At 42.6% G+C, this 26,244-nt stretch overlaps 1 protein-coding gene across 1 annotated transcript in view; it reads left to right on the top strand.

The window, feature by feature from the left end:
* The window catches only part of KDM4B (lysine demethylase 4B), a 90,241-nt gene that overhangs the window by 52,290 nt on the left and 11,707 nt on the right, over positions 1–26,244 (top strand). Inside the window, exons 10-19 of the mRNA XM_035348250.1 lie at positions 4,157–4,353; positions 4,848–4,880; positions 8,946–9,115; positions 14,292–14,797; positions 15,899–16,016; positions 19,250–19,428; positions 20,594–20,816; positions 22,683–22,759; positions 22,932–22,987; positions 23,472–23,580. Of these exons, the coding sequence (XP_035204141.1) occupies positions 4,157–4,353; positions 4,848–4,880; positions 8,946–9,115; positions 14,292–14,797; positions 15,899–16,016; positions 19,250–19,428; positions 20,594–20,816; positions 22,683–22,759; positions 22,932–22,987; positions 23,472–23,580 (1,668 nt within the window). The remainder of the gene's footprint in view (positions 1–4,156; positions 4,354–4,847; positions 4,881–8,945; positions 9,116–14,291; positions 14,798–15,898; positions 16,017–19,249; positions 19,429–20,593; positions 20,817–22,682; positions 22,760–22,931; positions 22,988–23,471; positions 23,581–26,244) is intronic.

The raw sequence follows: 26,244 nt of genomic DNA, 5'->3' as shown, positions 1-26,244 counted from the left end.
GCAAATAACAGTTACACATTCAGGAGTCACAAATTTCCAGCTATCACTGTGAATTATTATCGATGAGACGGTTCCTGGTGTGGTTAGGTATCTCACCACAGTCTCCAACTCTGAGTAACAGATAATAAAATAGGAAATGGGGGAAGAATGTTTTTCCATCTTGGAAAAGTGTTTCACCTTTGCATTTCCTTATTTTTGTAGGTGTTTTGTTTGCAAATTGGCTTTGTGTATTTTTATCCCGTATGGGTAGCAAAGTCATTAGCTTATGCAAAAGGAGAGCTGGGGCTGGCAAAAGTCTTCAGAAGATGGAACAAATAAATTCCTGGAGGCTTGGTGAATATGGAAGTTCCTATTGTCTTGTTGCTCCTTTGGGTCTCAAATACCCCGTAACTGAAGGCAAAGAACTACCCCTAACACTGTTCTGCTTTCTGTCCCCTGCCGCCTTCCTCAGAACTTGCAGTTGGTCCTCGGAGATGAATCTTCCTTGATGACAAATGCTCTGTTGTTTGATCTGTCATTGCTACAGCCGTGCTGTTCCCGAGCAGGTCGGTGTGGCAGTCTGGCTACCAGGTGGGGAGAGGCAGAGAAGAGGCACCAAGATGTTTGATTAGATCTCAGAGTTCCTTACATTTCTCACCTGCCAGCTTGTTATGACAAGCACATCCCTCATGTTGCCTTTTAGTCATGGTCCGTGCTTTGGGTGACCATATCACTTTTAAATCCTACATAGGTCTACAACTGGTATGTGTTGTGCTGCCAAAAGAAAGGAAGAAAATCTGTAGTAGGAATTTCTAGAATACCTGAATGGGGACTTTGTGGTTCCGTTTTCACTCACATAAAGGAAACGAGGTTTCTTATCTCTCCTTAGTGGTTGTGTAAGTGTAGTCGTGTTCATTTTATATTGTTGCTTCTGCACATTTTAATAATACTGGGGTAGTAAAGTGTTAGAATTTGAGGAGGGAAAATGGAAAAGGAAAGCTATGTTCTGCAGAGATTGGAGTAGGGAGAGATGGGGGGGAGTGTAGGCATAATATTAGAAAGCTTGTGTGTTTATGGCCAAATTAAATACTTAGAATATTTGGAATAAATATGACTGTGTATATGGAAATGTCTGTCATTGACAAGGAAACACATTCTTGTTCTTTTTGCCCTGTTCTAATACAGCAGAGCAGGTAATTAGCTGCAAAGGAACCTTCTCGCCTCTCTTTCCCCGCAGTCTCCTTCTCTCATCTCCCCCTTCTGCTCCCTCTCCTAACTAACTACTCCTAACACATACGTGCATGTTCCCTTTTGCAGTTGTATTGTGTCTGCTGTGTTAGCAGGATCTTGCTGCTGTGTCTGAGGGAAGGGTATGGAAAAATACCCTGGCCATTCTGGGAGCATGAATGTGACAGAACTGCAGCAGCTGAGGAAATATAACTGCATGATCTGGGAGAAGCCCCAGAGGAAAAAGGCTTTGTAAATTATTCATGCTTGCTACTGTGAAAGCAATAAAATTAAATTAAAATTGAAATATAAACATACATCATGTTAGATCTGTGTATGAAGAAAGGAACTTGGCTACTGCAGGCTGCTGGTGTTGCGGCGTGTTGGAGACTGCAGCCCGTGGTGGCATTTCTCTGAGTAGCAGCGTGAGGAGCAGCATCCAGCGAGCTCAGTATGTGGCATCGCGATAATCTGTGTATATTTCACGTTGTTGTGAGACTTCTAGGCTGCCGGTGGCTCTGTGGTGTTGGAGACTGCACTGGAGACCTTTAGACCTGTCCGACTCAGGATTTGCTCTGCTTGATTTGAAGGGATTGACATCTGCGTGCTTGTAGCACCTGGTGCCAGGTCAGGATCAGGAAGTGGGCTGTTCCTCTCTTAAGCCCTTTTTCATATTCGTAAAGGCAGAGGAGGTCGATCTCTGGTGATGTATGCTGTGGGGTGCTCTTCTGCGTTCCTCTCTGTAGCAGTACACAGGCGCTTTTAACATTTCTTAAGGAAAAGTGATTGAGAATGTGCTCAACACAAATCCCTTAAGCATACGTTTGTGGAGGTGCTGGTGAGAAGCTTCTGCCTGGGCAGGAATTTGAAACATGGGCGCCAGCTGTGGGCCTGCCATTTTTTTTTTGGCCAAATTGCATTTCCAGCCTTTCTTTCTTGCACTATTTTTCATTAAATGAATTGAGTTTTCCTGAAAGTGCCTGGCCATAAATACTTCTTCCCACTCAACGTGCTCGGTGGTTGCTGCCTTCCAAGTCGTAGCAGGGCTGCAGGTAGCCCAAATGAGAAACGGGCTGGGGGAAGTGGGATAGCCAAGAACTGCACAGAAAGAATCCTTCTCCTCTCTTGATGGCTTCTTGAGAAGCCGTAAGGCTTTTAATAATGGTAGTGAAAAATGAAAGAAGAAAGGAGACAGGTTTATGCATTTCTGTGAGGAAAAAGGATAGGATAGTTTAGAAAAGGTACAGAGGGATGGTGAAACAGCTTTAAAAAAAAGTCCTGCAAAGTGGCTAAATTACCTCACCCTCAACTTGAAGCTGAAAGGCAATTTCGTGCAGGTGCCAGCCAAGCAGTGCTGTGAACCTTAGAGCAGAACTAAGAAGGGGTCCCGCTTTTCACACCCACCAGCAAAGCTGCAGTTCAGCCCCCGTGAGACGAGGGGACCTTGCTGCATTGCTGTGCCCTTCTCAATCCTGTGCCGCCTTTGAGTTAGAAGCTCGTAAAGAACAGATGCTCCTTCAGCCTGGAGTCTGCGTCCTGGGTGAGAATCTCCTTGGAAGAGAGACAGTCCATTAATTCTGAGCTTCATCAGAGCAAACAGAATCCAAGTAAATAAACCTGTAACTAGTCTTTGTGTAGATGAATACAACGGCAAGGGTGGAATTCCAGAGGTTTTAATGAACGTACGCTACCTGAAATGAAAGGCGTGTTTTCTTGGGCATAGGCATATTTGGGTTAAATGCAGATTGTTGGTGGTTTTCAGCCTTTTTTATTTCTCTACGTGTGCTTTGATTAGTTTCCTGAAGTGCACAGGTAAAAGTAATTTCTTGAGCTTTGTGTGTTAATTGCTGGAGGTTGAAGAATATTCTGGTATTTTTTGCTGCTTTAGGTCTTCTATCGGGGCACTGGGGAGTCAAGTTGTGATAATTTCTTAGTTATAAATCACCAATGTTTCTCTTCTGATTTTTAAAAGCCTGCTCAACGTACAGGTAGGTTTTGTTAGTTGCGGTGTTACCAGCTCAGAAAATGGAGGGCGGCCAGGGCTCCTACTGCGGGGTGGCTGGCTGCTTGCTTTCCGTGACGCACATCTGTATTTTTATTCTGCTCCATTTTTGTGTGGGCTGAGCTTCCTGAATAATGCTATTGCCAAACCGGTGTCTTGGCTATTACCTGCATCCAGTGCCATCGGTACGTTCCTGCTCTTTCTTTTGATTCTTCTCCCACTCCACTATTTTTACCGTCTTTTGCTAAGTAACCAGTTAATTTTTGGAAGCTGGACACAGCTGAACAGATCTTGTCCGTCTGTTCAAACCATCTTGCGTTGCCTGCAGCAGAATGTTCTTAATTTTTGGTTGTGCAATTTACTGTCTTGTAAAGGATTTATATGCCACATCTTTGACATACAGTTATGAAGTTTAACTGCCTTGGTCATTAGGTTAAGCTTTTGTTCCTTTAAGGCTTTTTCAGTTACAAAGTGGTGTTGCTAATCTCATTTCAGCCTGAGAAACTCCAGAAGAGACTGGCTAAGAGGGGAAATGGAGGTTTGAGCTCAAACCCAGACCTCTGGTCTGTATTGACCAAAGTTGTTACTGTCTAATGACTGCAAGACAGCAGATGAGTAACGCGTACCCCGTGTAGCATTTATAAGACAGTTCTAACTTGGTGGGCTTAGAGAAGAAAACGTTGGGGAACAGAGTCTTCAGCTACCTTGGAGCATATGGCAGCTTGTGCTGTCTCTGGTTTTGCCCAGGGCAGGTGGAGGCAATGCTTTTCATCGAGTTGAAATACCGATGTGTGCGTCAGTGCACTTCCTTGCGTAACCCACTGTCGGCCTTACAGACAAAGCCTGCAGAGTGCCAGTTTGCCTCTGGAGGAAGGCAAGCTCAGCTGATGGGAAAAGAAAAAGTTCCTCTGATCTGACATGGTGTTGGTGTCTGGAAATCTCTTGCAGTGTACTTGCCGCAAAGACATGGTGAAGATTTCCATGGATGTCTTTGTGAGGGTTCTGCAACCAGAACGTTACGATTTGTGGAAACAAGGAAAAGACATTGCTGTCCTGGACCACATGAAACCCACGGCTCTGACTAGCCCAGAACTAGATGCCTGGAATGAGACGAAGGCAGAATTGAAGGCCAAATTGCTTCGCAGGTAAAACAAACAAAAAACCAACCACCCAGACAACAAAAACAACAACAAAAAAATGTCTAAGCATTGTGTTTGATTTTAATGGCTAAGCTTTTAAACTCGGTAACTCTCAGTTTGGGATAGTTCAAACTCTTTCTCACTCTCTCTCATTTGCTCTTTTCTATTTTTTTCATGGGTAATACGCTCCCTCATTGTTCTGTTTCTTCTAAACACTATAGAAGCACAAGTTTTTTGAAAGTAGGACACTGTCTGCGCTCTCACATCCCATCTTTTATCCTAGAAGACAAAAAATCTATAGTAAACATTCATAGCTTCGCTTATCAGAAGGCAGGAGGAAAAAGTTGTCAATTGCAAAAGGGATTTTATGCATGCCTTTTTGTGCTTCCTTTGATCTCTGTATTAATTTTCTGCAAGTTCATCATGTTTTTTGTGTTACAGCATGCTTGAATTGAAAATTTGGCATGCTAACCTTTTACTGTTGGAATCTTGCTTTATAGGATAGGAGATGAGGAAGAGGACAACAAACACCGGTATGTGACTTCCCTCATCAACTTCAATGACTTTGTTCTTTCTCCTGTCAAGTTTCTTAAAACAGTAACTCCTAAAGTGTTTTCCTGGTTCAATTAGTTTTTTCACGCCTGCTTCCTTGAACGGGCACAGAAAATCTTTGGACATCGAGGTTTCTCAGACTTCATCTTGTATTTGTGCAGTTTTCTGAGATCCCCTCTTGTGTCCTGTTAGACAACCTCAGCTGCCTGTTCTGGTTTTCCATTCTTGAGTGTTCAGCTAACGACCTGAACAAACCCAGGCCAGAGATGTGATATTTGTCCGATGGAGAACTGGATGTGGGCAAAGCTACCGGTCACCAAAGCAGATAGTCAATAAAAAGCTGCTGCTGCCTTGGCAGGTGGGATTGGACTAGTGTGTTTTAGAGATGGGCTGCCACTGGGAGAACTTACCTTCCGTGGCATGCTTGCATGAAGATTGAGACTCTATGTTGCAAGAAATTGGATGATCGTAAGGCTTTCATGTACTCAGATAGATGTAAAGTGTCTGCTCTTCCATATGCTCCCTTACACTTTTTTTTTTCCTTTTTTTTTTAACATCATTCTCATTCCTAGCCTGCCTGTTACCCAAAATGCTTCCTCTGTAGCGCACACAGCTTCTTTCTTCCTGATCTCATCTACCATTCGTTGCATTTCAGATGCCAGTGTTGTCAATTTTTGGAAATTGTCCTGCTTCATCAAAAAGTCACGTTCCGCTTGTAATTTCTGTTCAAACATCACTTCCTTGAAATCCAGAAATAAAACTTTAATTAGTCTTTAGGTTTCTGAGGCCATCTTTGGTAGGATCTATGAGCGGCTTGGAGTTTTAAAATTACAGACCTAATAATTTGATGATGTTGGATGCATTCAGGTATTATATCAAAGAAAAGGATATGCCAGTAAGTGTTTCTCTTCCCCTAGCATGGTCTTTGTTGTCCTCCAGGAGTTTTTGGTCACCTAGTTTTGCTTCGCACCGGTGGTCCTGTGCCTTACCTTTCCCACGTGAAACGCTTAGGCCCTTATTTTAAAATGCTGAACAGGGAAAGTGTGTTGTCTACTAAAGGCATGCTCTTAAAGATATAAGCGGGGCTTTTTGACAGATGGCAGACCTCTGCAATGTTGCTTCACTCCAGAGGTTATTTTCCTAAAATGTTTTCAGTTCTTCCTCCTGTAGTGAGCTTCAGGAAAAACAGGGTGGTCTGAGAGTCGGCAGCTGGGATTTCTGTTCTTGGGGCTGCAACCGAACTCCAGTGGGTCCCTGCATCCTATTCTTCCATGCCTGTAAACTGGGAGTCTCTTTATGGGAATAACTTCTATGGATATTCAGGGTAACTTGGGTATATTTAACGTTGCACGTGTAACACCAAGGATATTTCCCCTGTTTGAACCTATTGCTTAGCAGAGGAGCCTCTCTTTTAACCCGAGCTATTGTAAAACATCCAGCTACTTTTTTCTTATCTATCATTGTTTCCTACATTTTTTCGGTATTACATTGGAGTAGGTTTCAAGCAGTTTAGTACTGCTTATCAGTAGTCTCCCTCTTATGCTTATGTCTTAGAAAGACACAATTTTACTTGAAGACTGACTTTTCTCAGCAGGATGGACTTTACTGGAAGAATGGGATTCACCTCTGCCCAAACCTCTTCGCAGTTGTATCTACTTAATTTTAAGTCACTTTGTGGTCTGTACTTCAAAGAGTACAAAGCAGCTTTTTTGCCATCTCTCTTGGAGACTGTAGCTTTTAAACTCTGCAAAGAGATATGTTATTTCTTCTCTAAGGTCATTCATACTTAGTTACCTTGGAAAAACCTACTTTGTTTACTTTATGGCTTCAGCAAGGGACTGCTTTAGTCTTGTCCACAAAAAGCCCGTTTCTGGTCTGCGAATTCTGTCAGGTACAGAACATCTTCACTTCTGGAAATGTACAGCCTTCGGCTCTTAGTTCTGGAAGCCCAGTTTCTTTAAATGGATGTGCTCTTTCTTCCTCTCTTCGCTTTTCCACAACTTCAGAGTCAAAAGAGTGGTGTAGAAAGATCTTTTTTTATCTCCCGTGAGTATGAAGTTGTGTGACTTAATTTTTGCCTGGCACTTCTACACAATGGCAGTAAAACATACACTTCACTTAAAATAGCTTGATTTTACTCCACTGCTTTCCTTACCAGCTATGGAAAGCTTCAGCTGTAACAGAAAAGTCTTAGAGGTTTGTCTTCTCCCACCTGGATTTCCCCCCACATGGAGAAAAAGGTGGCGTGTGCGTGGAATATTGGTGAAAAGTTGATCCTTCTGGGTTCAGCTGCGTGTTCCTGCTAATGAGAGTCTTGCAGGTGCGAAGTTAACATCTATACTTGGAGTGCTACCATATGGTTGTAGTCTAGCAATTATAAATTCCTGTGCATATGGATCAACTTTCCTTTCTATTAATCATTCATCTCAGGTTGATTTTTTTTCCCTTCCTTTGTTGGTTGCCTGATTAAGGACTCTTAACTTTGTAGTACTCCAAATCTAATTAGCAACCAAGTTTCTGGGGATGTGAAGCTGAATTTCAGCTTTTCTACAGTTTAGGACTGATGGAAGGGCATGCAGTATCAGCGTGGTTTGGTTTCTTACGTGATGGTAGATGCAAGGGCCTGGAACAGGGAGGCCATATGGAAGGATCCTGTTCTCAAAAAAAATAAAATATATCTCTGCATGCTAAAAAAAATAGTGTAAAAATGCAGGTTTCTGAATTAGTCTCTTCTGAAAAACAGAGCCCGGTAGGCTTGCACCCCAACTGAAGGGAGCAGTTTGGCAGATCCTTTAAGGAGAAGTCCGTACTGGGTCTGGCTGGGATGGAGTTAACTTTCTTCCCAGCAGCCCAAACGGGGCCATGTTTTGGACGTGTGGCTAAAACAATGCTGATAGCACCACTGTTTTGGCTTTTGCTGAGCAGTGCCTGTGCAGCAGCAAGGCTTTTCCCACTCTGCCCCTGCTCGGCGAGCAGGCTGGGAGAGGCAGAGGCCAGGACGACTGGCCCAAACTGGCCAAAGGGGTAATATTCCATGGCATGCAGCGTCATGCTCAGCAGTAAAAACTGGGGTGGAGGAAGAAGAAGAGTGGGTGGGTATAGTTGCCAGTGACTGGCTGGGCATTGGCCTGCAAGTAGGAGGTGGTAAGTGATTTCCTTTGCCCTTTTTTTCCTCTTTCTCTCATTTTCCTCTTTCCTTCACCTATTAAATTGTCTGTGTTTGGTCCTAAAAGTTTTCTCGCTTTTGTTCCTCATATTTTCTCCTCCTGTCCTGCTGGGGAGTGAGTGAGTGGCAGTGCGGGTGCTTGGCTTCTGGTATGGGTCCTAACCAAAAGGCATTTTCCCGGCATCTGGTTTTGCATTTGCCTTCACACTGTGGCTGCTGTGATCTTTTTGTCATAGTGACGTTGACTCTTAAGAGAGGACACCCTTAGCTTGTTAGTCTGAGCACATTAATAGGCACTTTTTTTTTAGTTAGGCTTCTTCATAGGCCTTGGACCCTGTGAATTAGACTACTGAAATCATAGGCTGCCTATTGCTCATGCTATCAGCATTCATTATTCGGTGTTTTGAAAAAGTGGCAGTGCTGGGGTAGTGCTTGAGAGCTGGAAGATGATGCTTGCAGACTTCCAGCAGTTTTCTAAAAGGAAGCACGTAGAGAATGAAAAGAAATGATGGAATGGAAAGAGGATGAAAGAAAGATTTATAACATCTTTTCATCTGTTTTTTGAAATACAAGCAAAATAGATTTAAAATACAATCGAAAGGATTTTAACTGCATCTCATGAGCTTATATTAGGGTGGAAAAAGCTCTTTAAGAAACCAGAACAATTAATGGCTGCTGTGAATGGATCTCAAATGTTGTGTTATGCAAGGTTCATCTGTTTCCTTTCAGATATCTGTTTTGCCCTGCAGCTATTGTTAGCTACCTTGTGTTTTCTCTCCAAAGAAGATCCTTTTGTTTCATGTGCAGCTTTTTAAGTTGGTGATTGTTTTATATATTGAAGGCTGCTCTTTTAAGTCAAATCACACTTCTGTACTTCTAGGTCTCACAGAAAAAGAAGTCAACCCAGAAGACATAAAACAGAGGATCAGAAGTCTATTGGGGATGTCATGGCTATTGAAACGGCCTTGGAAGATGTGAAAGTAAAAGAGGAACTGAAAAGGGGGCCAGATCTAGAGGAAGAAGAGAGAAGCAAAGCAACTGAGGGAGAAGGTGAGAGCTCTGCTCACTGATGGCAGATCACCTCAGCGAAGAACTGAGGCGAGCTATCTCTCTAGAACACATTTGTAAATAACTTGTCTGCTCTTGTTTACTTCTGTTGAGATATCAGTGAAGGTTTTCCCAGAATTAAATCTATGCTCAGTGAAATACACCATCATTTACAACAGCGATTGATTTTTCCTTCTGTTTAAGGATTCAGTCCAAATAGGTTTCTTGGCAGAGCTTGAAAGTTCTGCCAAAACTATTAGAGGCTTGTAAAAAATATATTTTAAGGGAGGAATATTTTTTAAATATTTCATAAAGAAACAAATAAATATGTTTTGCGTCCTACTCTGAAAAGATTTGTGCACTCCTTTGTGCAATTAATCTTTTCTCCTTTCTCTCCTTTCCTCCCCATTTCTTAACAGACTGTGAATAAAGTTAGCCTTAGGTTGTGTGGGATCCACAGCTGCTGCATGATACAAGTTGCAGGTTTGGTTTTCGTCAAGTCTAGCTGTAGGAGAGAAAGTTTTCAGCTTTCTTTTCAGGGCTGAAGCTAATAGCTGTCCATGACAACTCCCAGTCCTTTTTGATTTCTTCTGCATAAAAGCACAGGTTTCAAACTGTTGAGGGGAAGGCAAATAGGAATAGTAGCTGACGTGACAACTGTTTTCCACAAATCCATGGCTCAATTTATGTGCAACCTTGGATAAGGTTGCATTTAACCTTTCCCTGCTCTTTGGCACATCTATAGAGTGCACATAATATTTTATTATATTATCGTCCTCCTGTAGCAAACAATGTCTGTGAAATTCTTTGAAGCTGTTGGTTGGAGTACTCCATGACTTAAGGCAAAATAGGACTGAAGGCCTATTGCAAAAACTGAGGATATCTTTGTGTGTAACGTGTTCCTCATGTGTATCTTTAGTCCAAAAGCCTGACGTGAGCCATCTTGCTGGAGGCTCTTTTTAGGATTATTTTTTTTCTTGGCTGTGTATGAAGGGTTGCAGTTCTTGCTGGGAGTAAGCTTTTTTCCTCTTTTTTTTTTCATAATGCACAAGGATGAGTGGTTGATAGTTCTCATTTGGACGCATTCTCAAGCATTTCATAAACACTAGTGAATTCATTTTCATGCATTACATATCCAGTATTTGTTTTGCATATGGAGGTAGCTGATGCTGTCAACTACTTCTTGACCCTTGATGATGGTCTTAAAGGAAATTTGTGGAAGCTCTGGCTAAAGAATTGCTCTTTTGGTTCCATGGTCTCTTAGCTAGGCAGTGTGCTTTCCTTTTCCATGGGAGATAAGGAGCTGGAAAATCATTGTCATGCAGAGCAGGAGTAGTGCAGTGTGAATTGTTAATTTCTGTTGCCCTAGCTTGAAAGTGGCAGCAGGGTGTTAAATTGTGTGCCTTTAGCTCTTACACAAGTTTAATAGTTAATATTTGTAATAAATAGCCTGAAAATGCTGATATCCCTTGAGAGACAAGATAAGTGACAAGGACAGATCTGAGATCCTTAGAATAGCAGCGAAACAATAAAAACTTTGTTCTAGCTGAGTAGGTTCTAAATCATACGCTTAGGCTACGTGTTAAGAGCTCTCTAAGTGTTAGCACAGGAGGGACAAACTCATTTTCAGGATTGTTGCAGAAAGCGTCGCTGTAACTAGGCTGTTGGCACTGCGATTTCTGAGGGGTTTAGTGCTGGGTGTGGCTGTCATATGCAAATACACACTTTTCTTAATGCAATATAGCAATGCAGTGGCACTAAATTTTCTGCTTTCCTACTTTGTACTGTCTCTGCTACCTCTCACAAGTGTCTTAGTGAACACAGCATCTTTTTCAATGGCCCTGCTATGGCAATTTAGCTTTTTCCCTCCTCCAGTTCCTTTTCCTTTTGCTCTGACTTTAATTTGTTTTTATTTTCTGCTTATACCCAAAATAATGCCCTTGAGTAGGAAGAAGAATGAGATTTCAAAGTAATCATTGGTAGTTTCAAAGTAGATCTTAACGCTTCGTGTTGGTTATTTGGACTAGCTGAATATTAATAAATGGAGGTTTTCAGGATTTCTCACCCAGATACCTTTAAGCGTTTTCTTTTTGCCTTTATGACTCAGTGTTATATTCATAATTTATTACGCTGCTATTAATGAATTTAGAATTCTTAGCAGGTTGTCAAGGGACTTGAAATTTAAAAAAAAGAGAGTCTTTGAGCTCTGCTCATCCCTGGGTGTGCTAAGCAGCAGAAATACATCCTGTGAGTCAGCAGGTGTTATCTGCTGTGCTGTGTGTAGTGAGAGTCCCGCAGAGCCGGGCTACAAACCCATACATCTCGCAGGAGAAATTTTTTTATTAATGTGAGAAGCAGCAACGAGATGCCAAGCTGCAAAGTCGTCCTGTGTAATTTTCTAGTGTGTTCCACTAAATGGCATTCTCACACATACTCTGAGGGTTGTGATTGTAAACTAGGTACGTAATGACATGAAGTAACGCTGTGATCAAGGTGCCAATAAGCCAGCAGTGAAAACCTTTCTGCTGTTATCTGCATGTAATAGCAAGCCAGCGCATACATAGCTGATCTTCTAGATGACCACTTGCTTTGTGAGGATTTTACTTCGGGCAGGATCCCAAGGTTGGGTTCTCCAGCGTGGCTTAAGCTTGCAAGGTGAAGTCATTGAGAGATGAGGCTCTTTAATGTGACGGAGGGATTATCACCAAACAGCGTCATAACATGGGGCTCTCTCCTGTTTGTGGACTTTTCTAGAATCACATAGAGATAAAAGAACCTTTTTACAAATTGCTAGGAGTTGCTTTGTCCATCCACATACATACCTGCAGAATGTGCTCGATGCAGTTCTGGTAACAGCTGAACAGACACAATTCCTAGAAGCTCGTACAAGACGTTTTCCTACCACTTCTGCTCTTGTCTCAGTCGTGTTAGCAGCGGTGATGTATAAGATGTAAGCGTTAGCTGTGCAGGAACTGCTTCAGGGTAACGTTCTGTTTCTAGAAGTAGGGAATGTTGTTGAAAGGGAACATGAACTCAGTGCTTAGGAGGAACTTTGGAACAGTGGAACAGTCTTTGGGATTACTTCATCTGCAGCAGTCTCCCACATGGATTGAAGAAAACCCCTTGAGTGCAACTGCGCACGAATGCAGACAACATCTAGAAGGATGGAGTGCTGCATTAGAGGGAGGTACTGGAAAAATTCCCCTGCTTTCTCCCATGTTCAGCTTCATCTTACCTCTGTGCTTGTTCATCTGCTAGATTAATGTGTCTTTTCTACGGTTGCTTTTTGAGCTGTTGACAGTACAAATAATTTAACTAAAGTTATGGCTTAATTATTCATGCTGTAGCCCATCTCTAATTGCCTTTGCCCGATGCCAGGGGATATTGTTTTGATAATCTCATTGCTTGATGCTATGGCGTAAGCTCTGGTGTAAGTGGTTTGATTTCCCCATCAACACCCCTTTACCTCAGCGGTATCCGATACCTGTGACTTCAGTGAGCTCAGAGCAGTATTTCAAACTACCTTCAGACAGGTGAGTTTTACCATCATCGTGCTTCTGTTTTCCACGTGTATGAGCCCTGCTACTTGTGCCTTTCTCCCTCTGTGGAAGACCAGCTGATAGGGATTCCTTTGCTAGCCTACCATATTGATTTGTCTGTAACGATCCTTTTACTTTCTAGAAGTATTCATGATAAGCGAGATCAGGCCTTGGAATTTTACTTCACTTTCTCTTGTCTTCTGATTTTTATGGATTCACTTGCAAACTAGTTTGTTCATCTTAATGGAGGAACTTTTAAACAAAGTTCTGCATGGCAGCTGCTGTCCAATTACCCATTTAGAAGTCGATAAAGCTGGTGAATGGCATTTGTTTTGTTGTTGGGTAGAGAGTTCGCTGAGCGTATAGGGAGTAAATATGATCTGGTTTTGTGCAACTGGGGAAAAATCCAATTTGACTTTCATTCAATATGTTTGTTTCTCTAAGGAAATTCAATATTCCTTTCTCTGTGATGGAACAAACCAGTTTATCCGAGAGACTGCCTACACGAGTACAAGAATACTATTTGGGATGGACTTGTTGCCTTTTTTTCTAAATAATGTAAATAAAGTCATCAGCCCAGACTTCTGGGAAATGTGCAGATCCAGGTATCCACTAGAATGTTTCAGCAGGGATTTTGGCACTTCATCTTACTGTGGGATTATTCACCTTCTATTTTCAAACCTTTCCTCCTGCAAATGCTGCGTTATTGTGTGATGGCTTACCTGCTTTTCTCTTTACTAAGTTTGGCTGGCAGTCTTTAGTATAGTCCTTAATGGAGGAGTCCGAATAGCGTGGGATCGGTAAAGCTTCATTTTTAGGGTGGATAGGCTTTCTCTGTCTTTTGTCAACAGCCCTCGCCCTCATCCTATTAGTGGGGAAATGGTCTTTTGCAGTAAAGTCATCTCATCGTAGCATCTGCAGGTAAAAAACAATCTCTTACGAAACAAATCGAGCACTGGCATCTGTCTGTGGAGCATCTATTATTTACTTTCCTTTCAGTGAACTGATAACTTTATTCATGAAGTGGGGGAAGAGTTGGACAGAGGGAAAAATACATCATTTTAAATGGATTACGGCAAACTCTGAACGCGTCTCCAGTCCTGACCTAGAGACACTCACACATGGGCCAGTAGGAATTTTAATTACCCCTGTAAAATGAGACTGTGTGGATCCTTTAGAAGAGTTGTATTGCAGAGATAGGTGGGGAAGACTGCTGGATCATTTCTGCCTTTGTGGTGAAACTGTTGAGACATCTGTGTGTTCAAAAAGCGTTGTCACAGCCATGAAAGAGCCTTGTAGCAGCATGCAGCTAACATGAGGGACGGTAAGCAGGTAGTAACACGGACAAATGGAGCAAGTATGAGGAAAGGATATCTCAGTAACCAGGACCTGGCATGGTGTCTGTAGTAGACGTAGCTCAATGCTGTATTTGATTCATGCTTTAAAGGCGTTGTTTTTAAAGGCCCTACAGCAGAAATCTTCAGTAATAACGGTTCAGGTGTATTTGTTCAATTCTTCTCAACTGAACACCCACACAGGTTACCCAGAGAGGTTGTGGAGCCCTTTGGTGAAGGGGGGAAAAATTAAATGCCTGACAATCTTGACATGTGAAGCTGATTGTTGCCCATTTCTTCAAACAGGTGACTGCAAAGTAAAGGCCCGTCCTCCGAAAGTAAAAGGTGAGAGGAAGAAGAAGCACCTTTTCCATCAACACCAGCACCATCTGCAAGCACCGCAGCCTCAGCAGCAGCAGCCACCCCTGCCGCCGGCACCGCAGCAGCAGTTGGCAGTGGAGGAGGCACCAGCAGCACGTCCACCAGCACCCGCAGCAGTACCCACGTCATCCACAGCAGAGAAGAGCTTGCCCCCGGCTCCCCTGAACATTATCCAGCCTTCGGAGACGCCAGTTGAGGAAGATGACTTTAAGCCTCGGCCTATCATTCCCATGCTTTATGTGGTTCCACGGACCAAAAAGGTGGTGTTTGACAAGGAGCGCATGTCCTGCCAGCAGGCGTTTGAGCAGTTTGCGACACAAAAAAGTCCAGGTTGGCGGGAACAGACGGTCCCTTTGGAAATCCCTATGAAGGAGGAGGAGAACGCAGAAGCAGGAAATACAGAGATTGCTACAGAGGTCAGTGGTTTACAGGTATGCATGACCAAGGAGGCGACTGTAAGATTTGCTGGTTTTGAGCATCAAGCTAAGTACAGGAGTCCTAAATTAGGCCCGAGCCCCTAGTGCAATAGTGCCGTGCTGGTGGGCCATAGATTGCTTTGACAGGAAGAGATTATTTTCTCCTGCTTCAGTCTGTAGTAAGTCGTTGCATTGATGCTAGCTGATTAATAATACTCGTTATAGTCTGCAAAAGATAAAATCGGGAATCTCTCTTCCTGCTACTAATAAATACAGAAATTACTGGAATGATCGACCTTAATGCTAGGCAGGGAAGACCCTGCAAGTAAATGGCTGCTGCAGAACAGCTGCTCCAAGACAAGGATGAAAACCAAGTAGTCACCAGGGGAACTTGGATTGCACCAGCATTTCGATAATTCTTCTGCCTTGTTTCTGACTTCCCCAGCTGAGAGCATGTGCTTTATTCTTCCAGGTATTGACCTGCTGTAGTGTTGCCTTTGGATCTTTTCTGTAATGAGAACCTAGAGCTGGAAAAGTTGGCAGGCATAACTTTTTCATGGGCAGTACAGTTCATGACATATAATCTATTGCAGGCATCTTTTTTCCCTTGGTGAGTGCTTTCTTGAGGACCGTTTTCAAAAGAGGAAGGAGGAAAACATTCAGAAATTAGATATCTAGTACTAGATATCTAGAAATTAGACACCTAGTACTATCTAGGTATTAGATATCTAGTACTAGGCAGCTTACCTGTAATGAGTTCAGTGCCTTTCACCAAAAAGGACTGTGAGCCACTGTGATTGGTATGTATGCAGTATTTATAGTGTACTGTACCTACTGCCTCGTGCACCATCCAACACTGGAAATACATTTGTCATAAAATGCACTGTAATGCTCTAGTAAAATATTTCTGGTGCTATATGCCCTGTCCGTAGTTTTCATACTAGATTTTCTAGCTTTTTGTGTGGTAGACCCAGACGTGGTGATTCAGCCAAAAGGCAATGAAAAGTTGGCTGTGTAAATTCAGCAATTCTTCACAAGTATTCTACTTCTGTTGTCCTGTAGTCTCCTTTGCTTGCCAACACATCTTGGGGTTCCCATCTCGCTTGTTCATTACAGACCGCTGCTTTTTCAAAAATGAAGATGGAGATAAAGAAAAGTCGTCGTCATCCACTGGGCAAACCCCCAACCCGCTCCCCGTTGTCGGTTGTTAAACAGGAGACCTCGAGTGACGAGGGTGAGTGCTGCACTAGCATGGAGACTGCTTGTATGTCTTGTCTAACGTGGAAAATTGCTGAAGCTGATTAACAGAATTGGATGGCTTGAAAGTTTGTGTGTTATACTTGGAAAATGCACTTTATACTTAGAAAATGGTAGAAAATGCAGCATGTTCCCGTTTTGATAACCTGGTTAGAAGCAAAATACATCTGTAGGAGGCGTCCCTTCTCACCTCCCACCCCTTTTTTCTATCAAGAAAAATATTTTGCTGGTTGCAGAATGAGGCAACATTTTGAGCAAAGGGAAATAAGAGTTCATAGTAAATAACAAAGTTAAAGCTGCTTCTTAGCTGTTTCATTAGTATGAGATCACTTCAGAGGGAGGTGGATATAAAGTCTGCTGTTAACATGTACAGGGATGGTAAATTCTAACTTTTTGGGTCACATCAATGTTGGGGTCCACCTTTTCATAACAGATCCAGAAACGAGAATTAGGAAGTCTCTCAGTGCTTGACTGCACGCTGATTTTTCTTTTCACACCTTCCAGTCACTGTAAATTCCATAGTATCTGGGCAAAAAGGGGGGGGGGGGGGGGAAAAAAAAGAGGGCTCTTACTTCTCACTTGTGTCGTAGTGTGGTATAACTTACCACTTCTGGGTCTTGCCTACATCATGAAATATGCAGAATATAGAAACTCCATAGTAAGATTTTTCACACTGGGGCAGGTACTTGAAGGTGTAGGTGCCAGTCCCAGCTTTCAAGGAACTTAAAGCTTTACGTTCAGAAGGACACCAAACAGAGAAGACACAGATTTTAAAGAAACCTTGTGTGGCAGCAGGGTACGCTGTACATAGGCACCTCCGTCTCCTTGCTAGGGATGATGCATTTGATATCCTGCATACGTGTGACGTGGAGTGAAGTGTAGAAAAGCAGTTGAGTCTAGTTAGTTATCTTGTTTTGGTGTACCTTGCAACAAACTCTGCTGAAGGATCCTCATTAGACAGATTTCTTTCACTGTTTTGACTTGTTGGATGGTGTATGGGGACTTGGCTGGCTGACTCAGGAGCTGCTTCTGTGAGAGCTGGCATTTCTTGGGGACTGATTTACAGCACTGCTGGGCAAAATCTGATGAAACAAATTCTTCTCTTCCCCGCAAGGGAATAGAAGCAGCTCTCTGCACTCCGTGCTTTTTCAGGGCTAATGTGTAAGGATGATCTGGAGGCTGCAGTGAGGAAAAGTGAGCATATAAATTAAGGGAACGCAATATTCTACACTAACATTCAATTGAGACAAACTGCAGGGCTTGTCTCCCTCTGTGTAAGTTGCTTTGGAGACACGGGAGCCATCCTGAATACTGTGGCTCACCTGGAATCCATCCTGGGATGAATGAAGGCAGTGATCACATACGAGAGTCATTTCCTTTTTTCTCTTTCCCGTCAATATGGATTATGATGCTGGTTTCATTGATTTCACTGGTATCATAAATCCTTCCCTGTCTCCTGATACGCTTTGATTAAAATTTGGAGGAACATATGGTTTGGTTTTGGCTCACGTCTCAAAAATTCCTTAAAGGTGCTTGATTTCTTTAAGAGGTGACCGTTGCGCTGTGCTTTGGAAATCTATCTCGGTAGGATCAATCTGCATGCTCAGGCTCACTGATCTTTTTAATTTTAGCTGTACCCTACCCGAGATGTGGACTGGTGTGTTTAGCTGAAACGACCACGAGCAGAACACGTCCTTGTAAATTGGTTCTGTTAGAAGGCCAGCTGTGTGCTGATGCTGCTTGAACTGGGAGTCCGCACGTGGTGCAAGCGTTGTCTCCCACTAGGAAGGGACACCTCACTTAGCCGCTGGCAAGGCTGTTCCTTTTTGTTTCCCTTTCCACCAGAATGCTCAGCACTATTGTGGAAAAGGCTGGGCTATTAGCAGTTCTTGTCAGCCCGTGGATACCCGTGTTAGTCCAACATAAAAATGCTGTAAGAAAGCAAAGACATTTGAGAAAGGAATCGTCATTTTAGAGTGGCAAAGACAAACAGTGTTCATGATCTCAAAAAAGGATAGATCAAACAGCCAAATTTCCCACTTGTCTGACAGATACTTTACAGATTAGTTGGAAGGAGCATTCAAAATCTCAGATGTAAACTTAGCTGTAAGTGTTTTCCTGAAAGTTCCTCCTATCTTTTTCAGCAGCAGAAGAATTGGAAAATGTAAAAGGGGAGGTAGGAAGGGAGAAGAGGCTTAGATTTCTTGAGAGGAGAGCATTAACTGCAGATTTCCAGTGATAAGCAGTGAGCAATGTTGTTTCATGTGCTGGGCTCTGGGGATGATGCTCCACGAAGATGTTTTTGAGTTCCCCTGGCCAAAGCTGTTCTTTTGGGTGCTTGGCAGATTGGTGATGCAGTGAGCAGTTTACACCTAGACTTGCATGGCCAATTTCTTAAACGCTTGTGACTCAAAACTCTTTAATAATGAGTGGTAAGAAACTTGGACCTCCCAGACTGGCACAAATGGATTTGGTGGTGGTTTAATCATAAAATACCAAGGGCCTTTTAAAGGTTTTTTAAAAACAAAGAATTAGCAAGCTAATTAGCGCAAGCAGTACCTATCAGAGCTCTGGCAGAAGAAAAGGTGGTGATGAATGTGAATTGAAGGCTTAGCAGCGTGCACTCGCTGGAAGTTGCTGTGAAGCAGCTGCAGAAAAGTAAAAGGAAAACTTGAACTGCGTGCATCTCACGGGCAGCATCTGTGTTTGCACAAGAAGGTACAGGATGCACTTTGTGAAGGTTGAAATGGCCTTGCTGCTGCCAGCTGGGAGAAGGGGCTTAGCCTCACCAAGCCAGCACGTACTGCGTGCGCGTCTGTTGGAGAGCACAGCTCCCAGCTGGAGAAAGGACAGAGGGATTTCCTTGCACTTGCAGCATGTTTCTTGGACTTGGCCTCATTAAAAGGATGTTGTACGTTTCTAGGGCTAGAAAAGTGGAGAGTTAGGAAGGCAATAAATACAGATTCTCTTTATTCTTCCTCATGGATGATTTCATCAGGTCATTGGTGTCTCTACCTTGTCTATCCTACCCATAAAGGGGAGATGATAGCCAGTTAGGAAGTATAGACACAAGTGAAGCACCATGGATGGGTTGACTGTTCTAATTATTCAACTGGTGTTGTTGAAGCATAAGCTGTTTAACCCTACCTTGTCACTACATTTTGTCTGTCCTAAAGCCTGTCCATCGTTTGGGGACTTTTTTTTTCCTAGAAACGTTTCCGTTTTCTGGGGAGGAAGATATGAGCGACCCGGAGGCTTTGAAATCGTTACTTTCCCTTCAGTGGAAGAATAAACCACATAATTTCCCAGCTGAACGAAAATTCAATGCAGCTGCTGCACTGAGTGAGCCATACTGCGCTGTCTGTACCCTCTTCTACCCATATAACCAGGTAATTTCCAAATCTCCGATCGATGCGTCAGTGCTGGGTGCTAAATGGTAGCTTCTGTGCAAGTTACGATGCAGACCTTTGTAACAAAATGGGAAGGAAATCTCATACAAATTTGTGTGGCACAGAAGTGTGTTTGCCTGTGGCAGAGGCAGTGGGTCAGGCCTTTTTTTTATCTGTCCTGGCTTCTCTGGCTTTCTCGGGTTTAATTATTTAAATCACACATACGTGGGTTTGCGCTGCAAACACTGTTCCATGCAGCAAAACAGTGCCATGTTGGTCTGTGATCACTCTTGTTTTTAGATCTGTGCCTGGGCTTCTGAATATATGCAAACAAGCAGCAAAATGGGAATTTACTCAATAAGCATATACATTATCCTTTAGAAACTGCTAATATGCTTTGGGTTATGTTATGAGCAGAAAGGCAGAATTTATCAGGTGAATTATTTATTTGTCCAGTTGTGTGTTGATGCATTTTTGCATGCTTGCAGAGCCAAATCTGGCTCTACGTATCCGGTAGGAATACACGCAGTGTATTCATATGCGTGTGTTGGAAGCTTTTTCTGAGAAAAGCAGAACCCACCTCATTCTCCAATTATAAATCTTTTAATTTATTACACAGACCAAAAATAAAATGCGTATTCAGGATTGCTGGTTGGTTGTATAATGGTTGTGAGGAAAACTGGCTGTAGCTGGGCTGTTTTAATCCTTTGTTTTTAAGTCAGCTCTCCTACCAGAAACCTTGAAATGGAGAAAATCTTGCAGAAAGAATAGGGAAGGATGCCAAAAGGATGGGAGCATCGTGGGGAGGAGGAGGACGTCTTGCTTTTATTAATATATTTTTCCCCTCTTGGTGTTTTTAGCTGCAATTTAGGGATTGAATTTTTACAGAAGAAAAATAGGGAAAGCTTCTCATTATTCTAATATTTCTTTCAGCTTTCAAAATAAATGATGAATCCCAGTACAGGCCTAAGGGAGAGGAGCAAAAGGGTGGGGGTGGAGGTGTGCACGAGAAGTTGCAGCCTAAAGTTCCTTATTTGTGCTGTGTGGTGTCAGGTGCTGGATGACAGGAGGGGATGACTTTTTTTGCAGGGTAAATGCTTCGACTTTAAGGTTAAAGCTGTGATCAGGGAAGAGGAGATTCTTATGATGCAATTTTCTCTCAAAGTCTTTACAGGTGGATAAGGAAGCTGCCCCAGTCTCTGCAGGGGAGACCACCTCCTTCGTCCACCTTTCTAAGTGCGGACAAAAGACCAAGCCTCTGATCCCAGAGATGTGCTTTACCTCAAGTGGAGAAAACACAGAGCCTCTTCCTTCAAATTCATATATTGGAGAAGATGGAACCAGTCCCTTGATTTCCTGTGCCAAATGCTGCCTGCAGGTTCATGCTAGTGAGTGTTCCCTTCTTCACCAAAGTGTTTTGGGTATTCAGAAACTCTCAAGTTTTTTATGTTGCCTATATTTGAATACCTCCTAGGCATGCTTGCTATTCCTGTCACTCCCGCTCCTTCCTGTTCTGATACTAGTATGTGTGTATATTCAAGTCCATCTTGGCAGTAACTGTTCTTAAAATATACACAAATGCACTTTTTACTATCTGTTTTGTTGGCTGATTCTTCTATGCCTCACATAAAAGATCCTTCATTTTGTCATCTTTTATTTTTTGCAATAAAGCAGAAATCACAAGCTGATTGCACTCTTTTTGCTTGTTCCTTTATCGGCCTTGGGTAAGGTAAGGTGGGTTAGGTTGTCTCGTTCTTGTGTGCCCCAGAGATTATGGAGTAGTTGCTGCGATATATTTTTATTAGTGCCTGTGTTGCTATTTGCAGGATTGGCACTTCCTTAACAAAAAGGAACATATGTCTGTTTGTTTCCCTGGTAGTTTTGTCTAAAAGAAGATCTGATTAATCCTTGTAGAGTGTACCTTCATTGTGGATTGTATGACATCTAGTTAACATTTGCACTTGTACCAGGAGATGTGACAAATTACTGTTCAGCTGTTTGATCTTGACAGATGGGAAATCTTATTTGACTTGCATCAGCTGGAATTACTTTTGTTGTTCCAATTTTATAGTCCACATGTCACCATGCAGCTCAGCTTGAGCGTCTCTTGTGGAGAACCAAAGTACAACTTCATTTCCATACTGCGCCTGTGATTATGGTCACTTCTGGCTAATAAGAGCATATGATAAGGAGTGAGTGTGAGGAGAAAGACTTTCCTTTCTTCCCAGACTGTGGCCTCTCTAGCAATCAGAACAGTGACGCTGTCTCCCACATCCATACATCTTCAGTACGCTAGTCTATCAAAATGTGGGCAAACTCCGACTGAGGGAGAGAGCAATGTGGGCAGTGTGATGTTCATCTGCAGTCTCAGTCAGGCTGTAGAGAAATTCAGATTTTTGATTTAGCTGTGCCTTGCCTTTGTGAATGGGATTTACTTTCTACATTCTATTCTGATGTGGTCTCGAGTGTCTTCGTGTTTCCTTGTCTGTTTGTACAGCAAAGCTGTGATATCCCTTTGACTTTGCTGCAGAGAATCCATTTGCTTTATTAAAGGATTGCAGGGCTCAGTTGTATTTTGGTTTATCTGGCAGCATGCTGTAAAACCAGTTGGCAATCTTCTTGTTCCTGAGAAGAGCCCTCACCCAGCTGTGATAGGTTATGACAACAGCAAGGACAAACAGAAGAAAGCTTTTGCAAAGGTTTCTAGGTTTTTAGGGTGTTGACAAAATCCATAAAAACATATTTTTCTAGTTCCTTTAAAGGAGAATTGGGGGTTCAGTCAGTCTTAACTATTTCTCCCTCAGATCCCATAGTCAAGCTGTCTGTAGACTTGAAGCAAGAAATCAGTGATTAAATTCCAGCCTATTCTACCCTATTTCGAGCTCCAGTAGTACTTCAGTTAAAGGTGTCTTTCAGCTTAGTTTCCAGCTTAGTTTTTTAAGATTCACCGCCCCTGCCCATTTTCTAGGGTTGGGTTGAATCTGCTTCCTTGGTTTGCCATGTGATGAAAAGAGACTTCAGATACAGGAGACAGCTGTGAATCTATATTATTGACTTTTTTTTGACAAAATGTTTGTGTGGTTAAGTGGATGATTTTTATAAATCGAGTTATTGTGGCAATCGCAGTGCTTTATGAATAACTTCTTTTAAGTTTAATTCAGTAATTTGAGACTGTCCCTCGTGAATTGAACAGTCGATAACTCAGTACTACAGAAATATTAGCATAACTCTGGGTATAATGTCATTTCTTTCAGGCTGTTATGGAATACGTCCAGATTTGGTGAATGAAAGCTGGTCTTGCTCACGGTGCTCAGCCAACGCATGGGCAGCGGTAAGCATCTACTCTTCTGGAGATGAAAGAAAACTTACTGTGTGGGTTGAGTACATACCTCCACAGAGATGGGTGCTGGGAGGATACGGTTTGCATCGCAGATGTAGTCAGCTTTTTGTGAAAGGTCTGCCAGACCTTTTCAGTCCTCTCTGAAGTGGTTTTGTTACTACAGGAATGCTGCCTGTGTAATCTCAGGGGAGGAGCTCTTCAGATGACCACTGATGGGCGGTAAGTAATGTTTGTAAATATTTTTGCCCTTTATGTTGCACCTCATCTTCTTGTTTTGTGATTTTGGTCTCAATGCCCATTGTTGCAAATAGTTGTGGCATTACGAAGGTAACTGCTATTCACTAAATTAGCAGGGTGAGCTTGAATAACTACCGTCTTACACTCTGGACCATGCTGAAAACATCAGGGCTTTGTGGCTCTGAGCATTCTTAAATTTGGTTCATCCTCAGCGAAAAGTTTTCAGAAAATGTTTACTATCATGCGAGATCAAGTGCATAAGAAGGTTGAGCCCTGTTTTTCCAGAGACCTTTACCTTGCACGACCGTGATTAACGAATCGGTTGGTAACATTGCTACGGCTGCCAACCACCATAAACATGCCTTGGTACTGGAGGTGATGGAGTCAGAGAAATGTTAACTGCCCTCTTGAGTGTTTGATTCAAATAACAGTATATTCTGTTTTCTCCCAACCTTTTTTTTTCCAGGTGGATCCATATAATCTGTGCTATTGCTGTCCCTGAGGCTCGTTTTCTCAATGCTATAGAGCGTCATCCTGTGGATATCAGCGCTATTCCAGAGCAGAGATGGAAACTGGTAGGTTTCTTTTGATTTCCGTGTTCTCACTCTTATTTCCCACAAATGCCAAGGAAGCTGTATTGTTTGCTTGTATTCTTAAGGTGCTCTCTCAGTGCCTTGACACACAAGAGAATTGTGATTACCTGATCTGCCTTTACGCTCTAGGAGTGTGCTCTTACCTTACCCTCGGCAGGGCCTGGGGTATTTGCCCACCCCATATCTGGGGCTAACTTACCTGAATCCTTCATTTACTGAAAGTACCACGTGGCAGGAGTGTGATGGGAGGTAGTAACTGGAAAGAAGCTGACATGCTGACCTGGTCATTTCTAATTAGTTTCAACTTTCCTTAAAGTATTTCTCTTTGTCCATCAAGAAGTTTATTTTAGAAATGCACACATCTTTGTGACCGTGACTGCAAGACGAGGCTCTGCAAAGACCTTAATAAAAGTCCAGCTACAACTTGTTACTTAGCTGCAAATAACCTCATCTGAGGGATTAGTAATGGGTGATTCATTAGCTCAGAGCAATTAATCTTCATGTTAGTTAATGCTCCATCGCTATAGTGCGTTATTGCAAAATAAATTGTGCTTTTGCTGCTTTTTTTTTGTGCAGAAATCAGTTGGATGACAGTTGGGAGTGTGGTATGGGGGAAGGTGAAGCTAGCAGTGATGTATTGGTTAGGACTGATGTGTTTGTTAACTGTGCAGCTATTTAGTGCAGGCAGCCCAGCCAGGGCTGGGTGAGAGATTAGGAAGAATCTCTGTCTGCTTCCAGAGTTATTTCGCTGTTGTGCAAATGGATTTTGTACACAAATGTGAATGTAAAAAGCATTCATTATTCAGGTGGAGTGATGGAGCGGTGTGATGTGAGAGTGATAAATCTTACAGCACCGGGTCTTTATGGATCATCTGACATTTCCAGCATGCATCCCCTTCATTACCAGCACTTGTAACGATGAACTGAAAATCCTTTTACACAAGACTTACTTGTATTGCTTAATGGAGCCTCACAAGGAAACATTATGACTTAATTCTTTAACTCTTCTGTGGCTACCTTACAATTGTGTAGAGCCAGGGCAGTATTAATGTACTGGCTAAGCTAAATGAAGACTTTGTTGCTTCAATCTGTTCTGCAACATTGGCTATTCCATCCAAAGCCTCTATGCAGACCTACTACATACACGTCGTCTGTTCCTGAATTAAAGCTTCATAGTTTTGTTGATGTCTTCAGCATCATATTCCATTTACACCTCATGTTTTCTTCATATCACAAGGAAGGTAGAGCATTTTGATAAGAAGCACTTCAACTCACAGAGCCTAGTAGGCTCCTAGGCTAATTAATGGTTATAAAAAACATTCAGCTCTGTTGGTCTTAGTTACGAGTGCCTTTACAGTATGTGTGCACGCACCATCAATGTCTGTTGAAAACAGTTTGTTGGTGTTGCCACCACATTTAACGTGACTTTATATGCAGGAAAGAAAGCAAATAAACTGTCTGGAGCTATAACGTGAGAGGCAGTGGTGTTCCTACAGGCAGCGTTGGGGTAGTGTGTGAAGGAGGACAGAGGAAATTTAAATTGGGTAGGCTTGCGTGGGGAAACACGTTCACGAGCCACTGGGGAGAGTTTTCTTAATAGTAAGGATTTTGCAGGTAATTCCTGGAGCACATGAGGGAGTCAGTGGAGGATATGTGGGGGGGGGTGTAACTTTTTTTTTGTGGGTTTGTGTTTTTTTCTTTTGTTGCTTTTTTTGGGAGGGGAGGGATGTGCAGCTGTATTTAGGAAGACAAATTGAAGGGGACTAAAAGGTTGTGGATCTGATGATTTGACATTGATGGAGATGATGCAGTGTTAGATAAAATTTGAGAGGCGGCCTTCTCTGCTGAAAGAGATGGAAAAGGATAGTAGAAATTACATGAAGGTTGTGAGTTGTTGAAGTGAATAGATAAGAATTATACGTGATTTTTTTTTTGTTTGTTTTATTTTTTAAAGTTACTGTGGGAGGGCTGATGCATCAAAGAATTGCAGTGACTTTTTAAGGAGTATCTTCTGTTCCTCAAGCCCACACCAGGCCTCCCTTTTTCATCACAGACTTCTTGCTTCGTTTGCGGGTATTGCATCATTCAAAGAATGCAGCTTGCATGCTTCCTGATTAATGGTGTATTATGGGCCTGTGTGCGTAAATTATTTATGACGTGGAAATTTGGAATAATTAGCTGTCATTCCTCAGGGGAGTAAATGAATTGCGGTGTTCATCAAGCAGGAGACAGCCCATTTCTTACTCTCAGCTATGACCCAACTCTCCGGTGTGCATTTATTCTGAAGATTTTTCTCCTGTGCTTTAGACCTTCTCACATCTCTTCTCCCCCAGGAAACGTCTTCAATCTTGCACGTGCTGCTTCACTGTAGTACTTAGCACTGGGGCTTCTGTTCATCGCATCTCCCACACTTCCAGATCTTCAACATTTTCACTCCTTTCACCATCTACATTTCAGTCTTACTGTAGCTCTTGTTTCTCTTTATCCTGTGGTCATATTTGCTCTCAATATTCTACTTCTGTAGCTCTTCTGCCTGCCATGAGGAATCTGTCTACCGCCGGGGTGTCATTAGATGCACGCTAATCCTTCTGGCTTGGAAGAAACCTGTTGGCATCAATAAAGGCAGATTCCTGATACTTCAGGGTT

This window comes from Oxyura jamaicensis, chromosome 28 (genome assembly GCF_011077185.1).
Source record: "Oxyura jamaicensis isolate SHBP4307 breed ruddy duck chromosome 28, BPBGC_Ojam_1.0, whole genome shotgun sequence".
Classification (NCBI taxonomy): domain Eukaryota; kingdom Metazoa; phylum Chordata; class Aves; order Anseriformes; family Anatidae; genus Oxyura; species Oxyura jamaicensis.
This window is presented reverse-complemented; position numbering and strand designations above follow the sequence as displayed.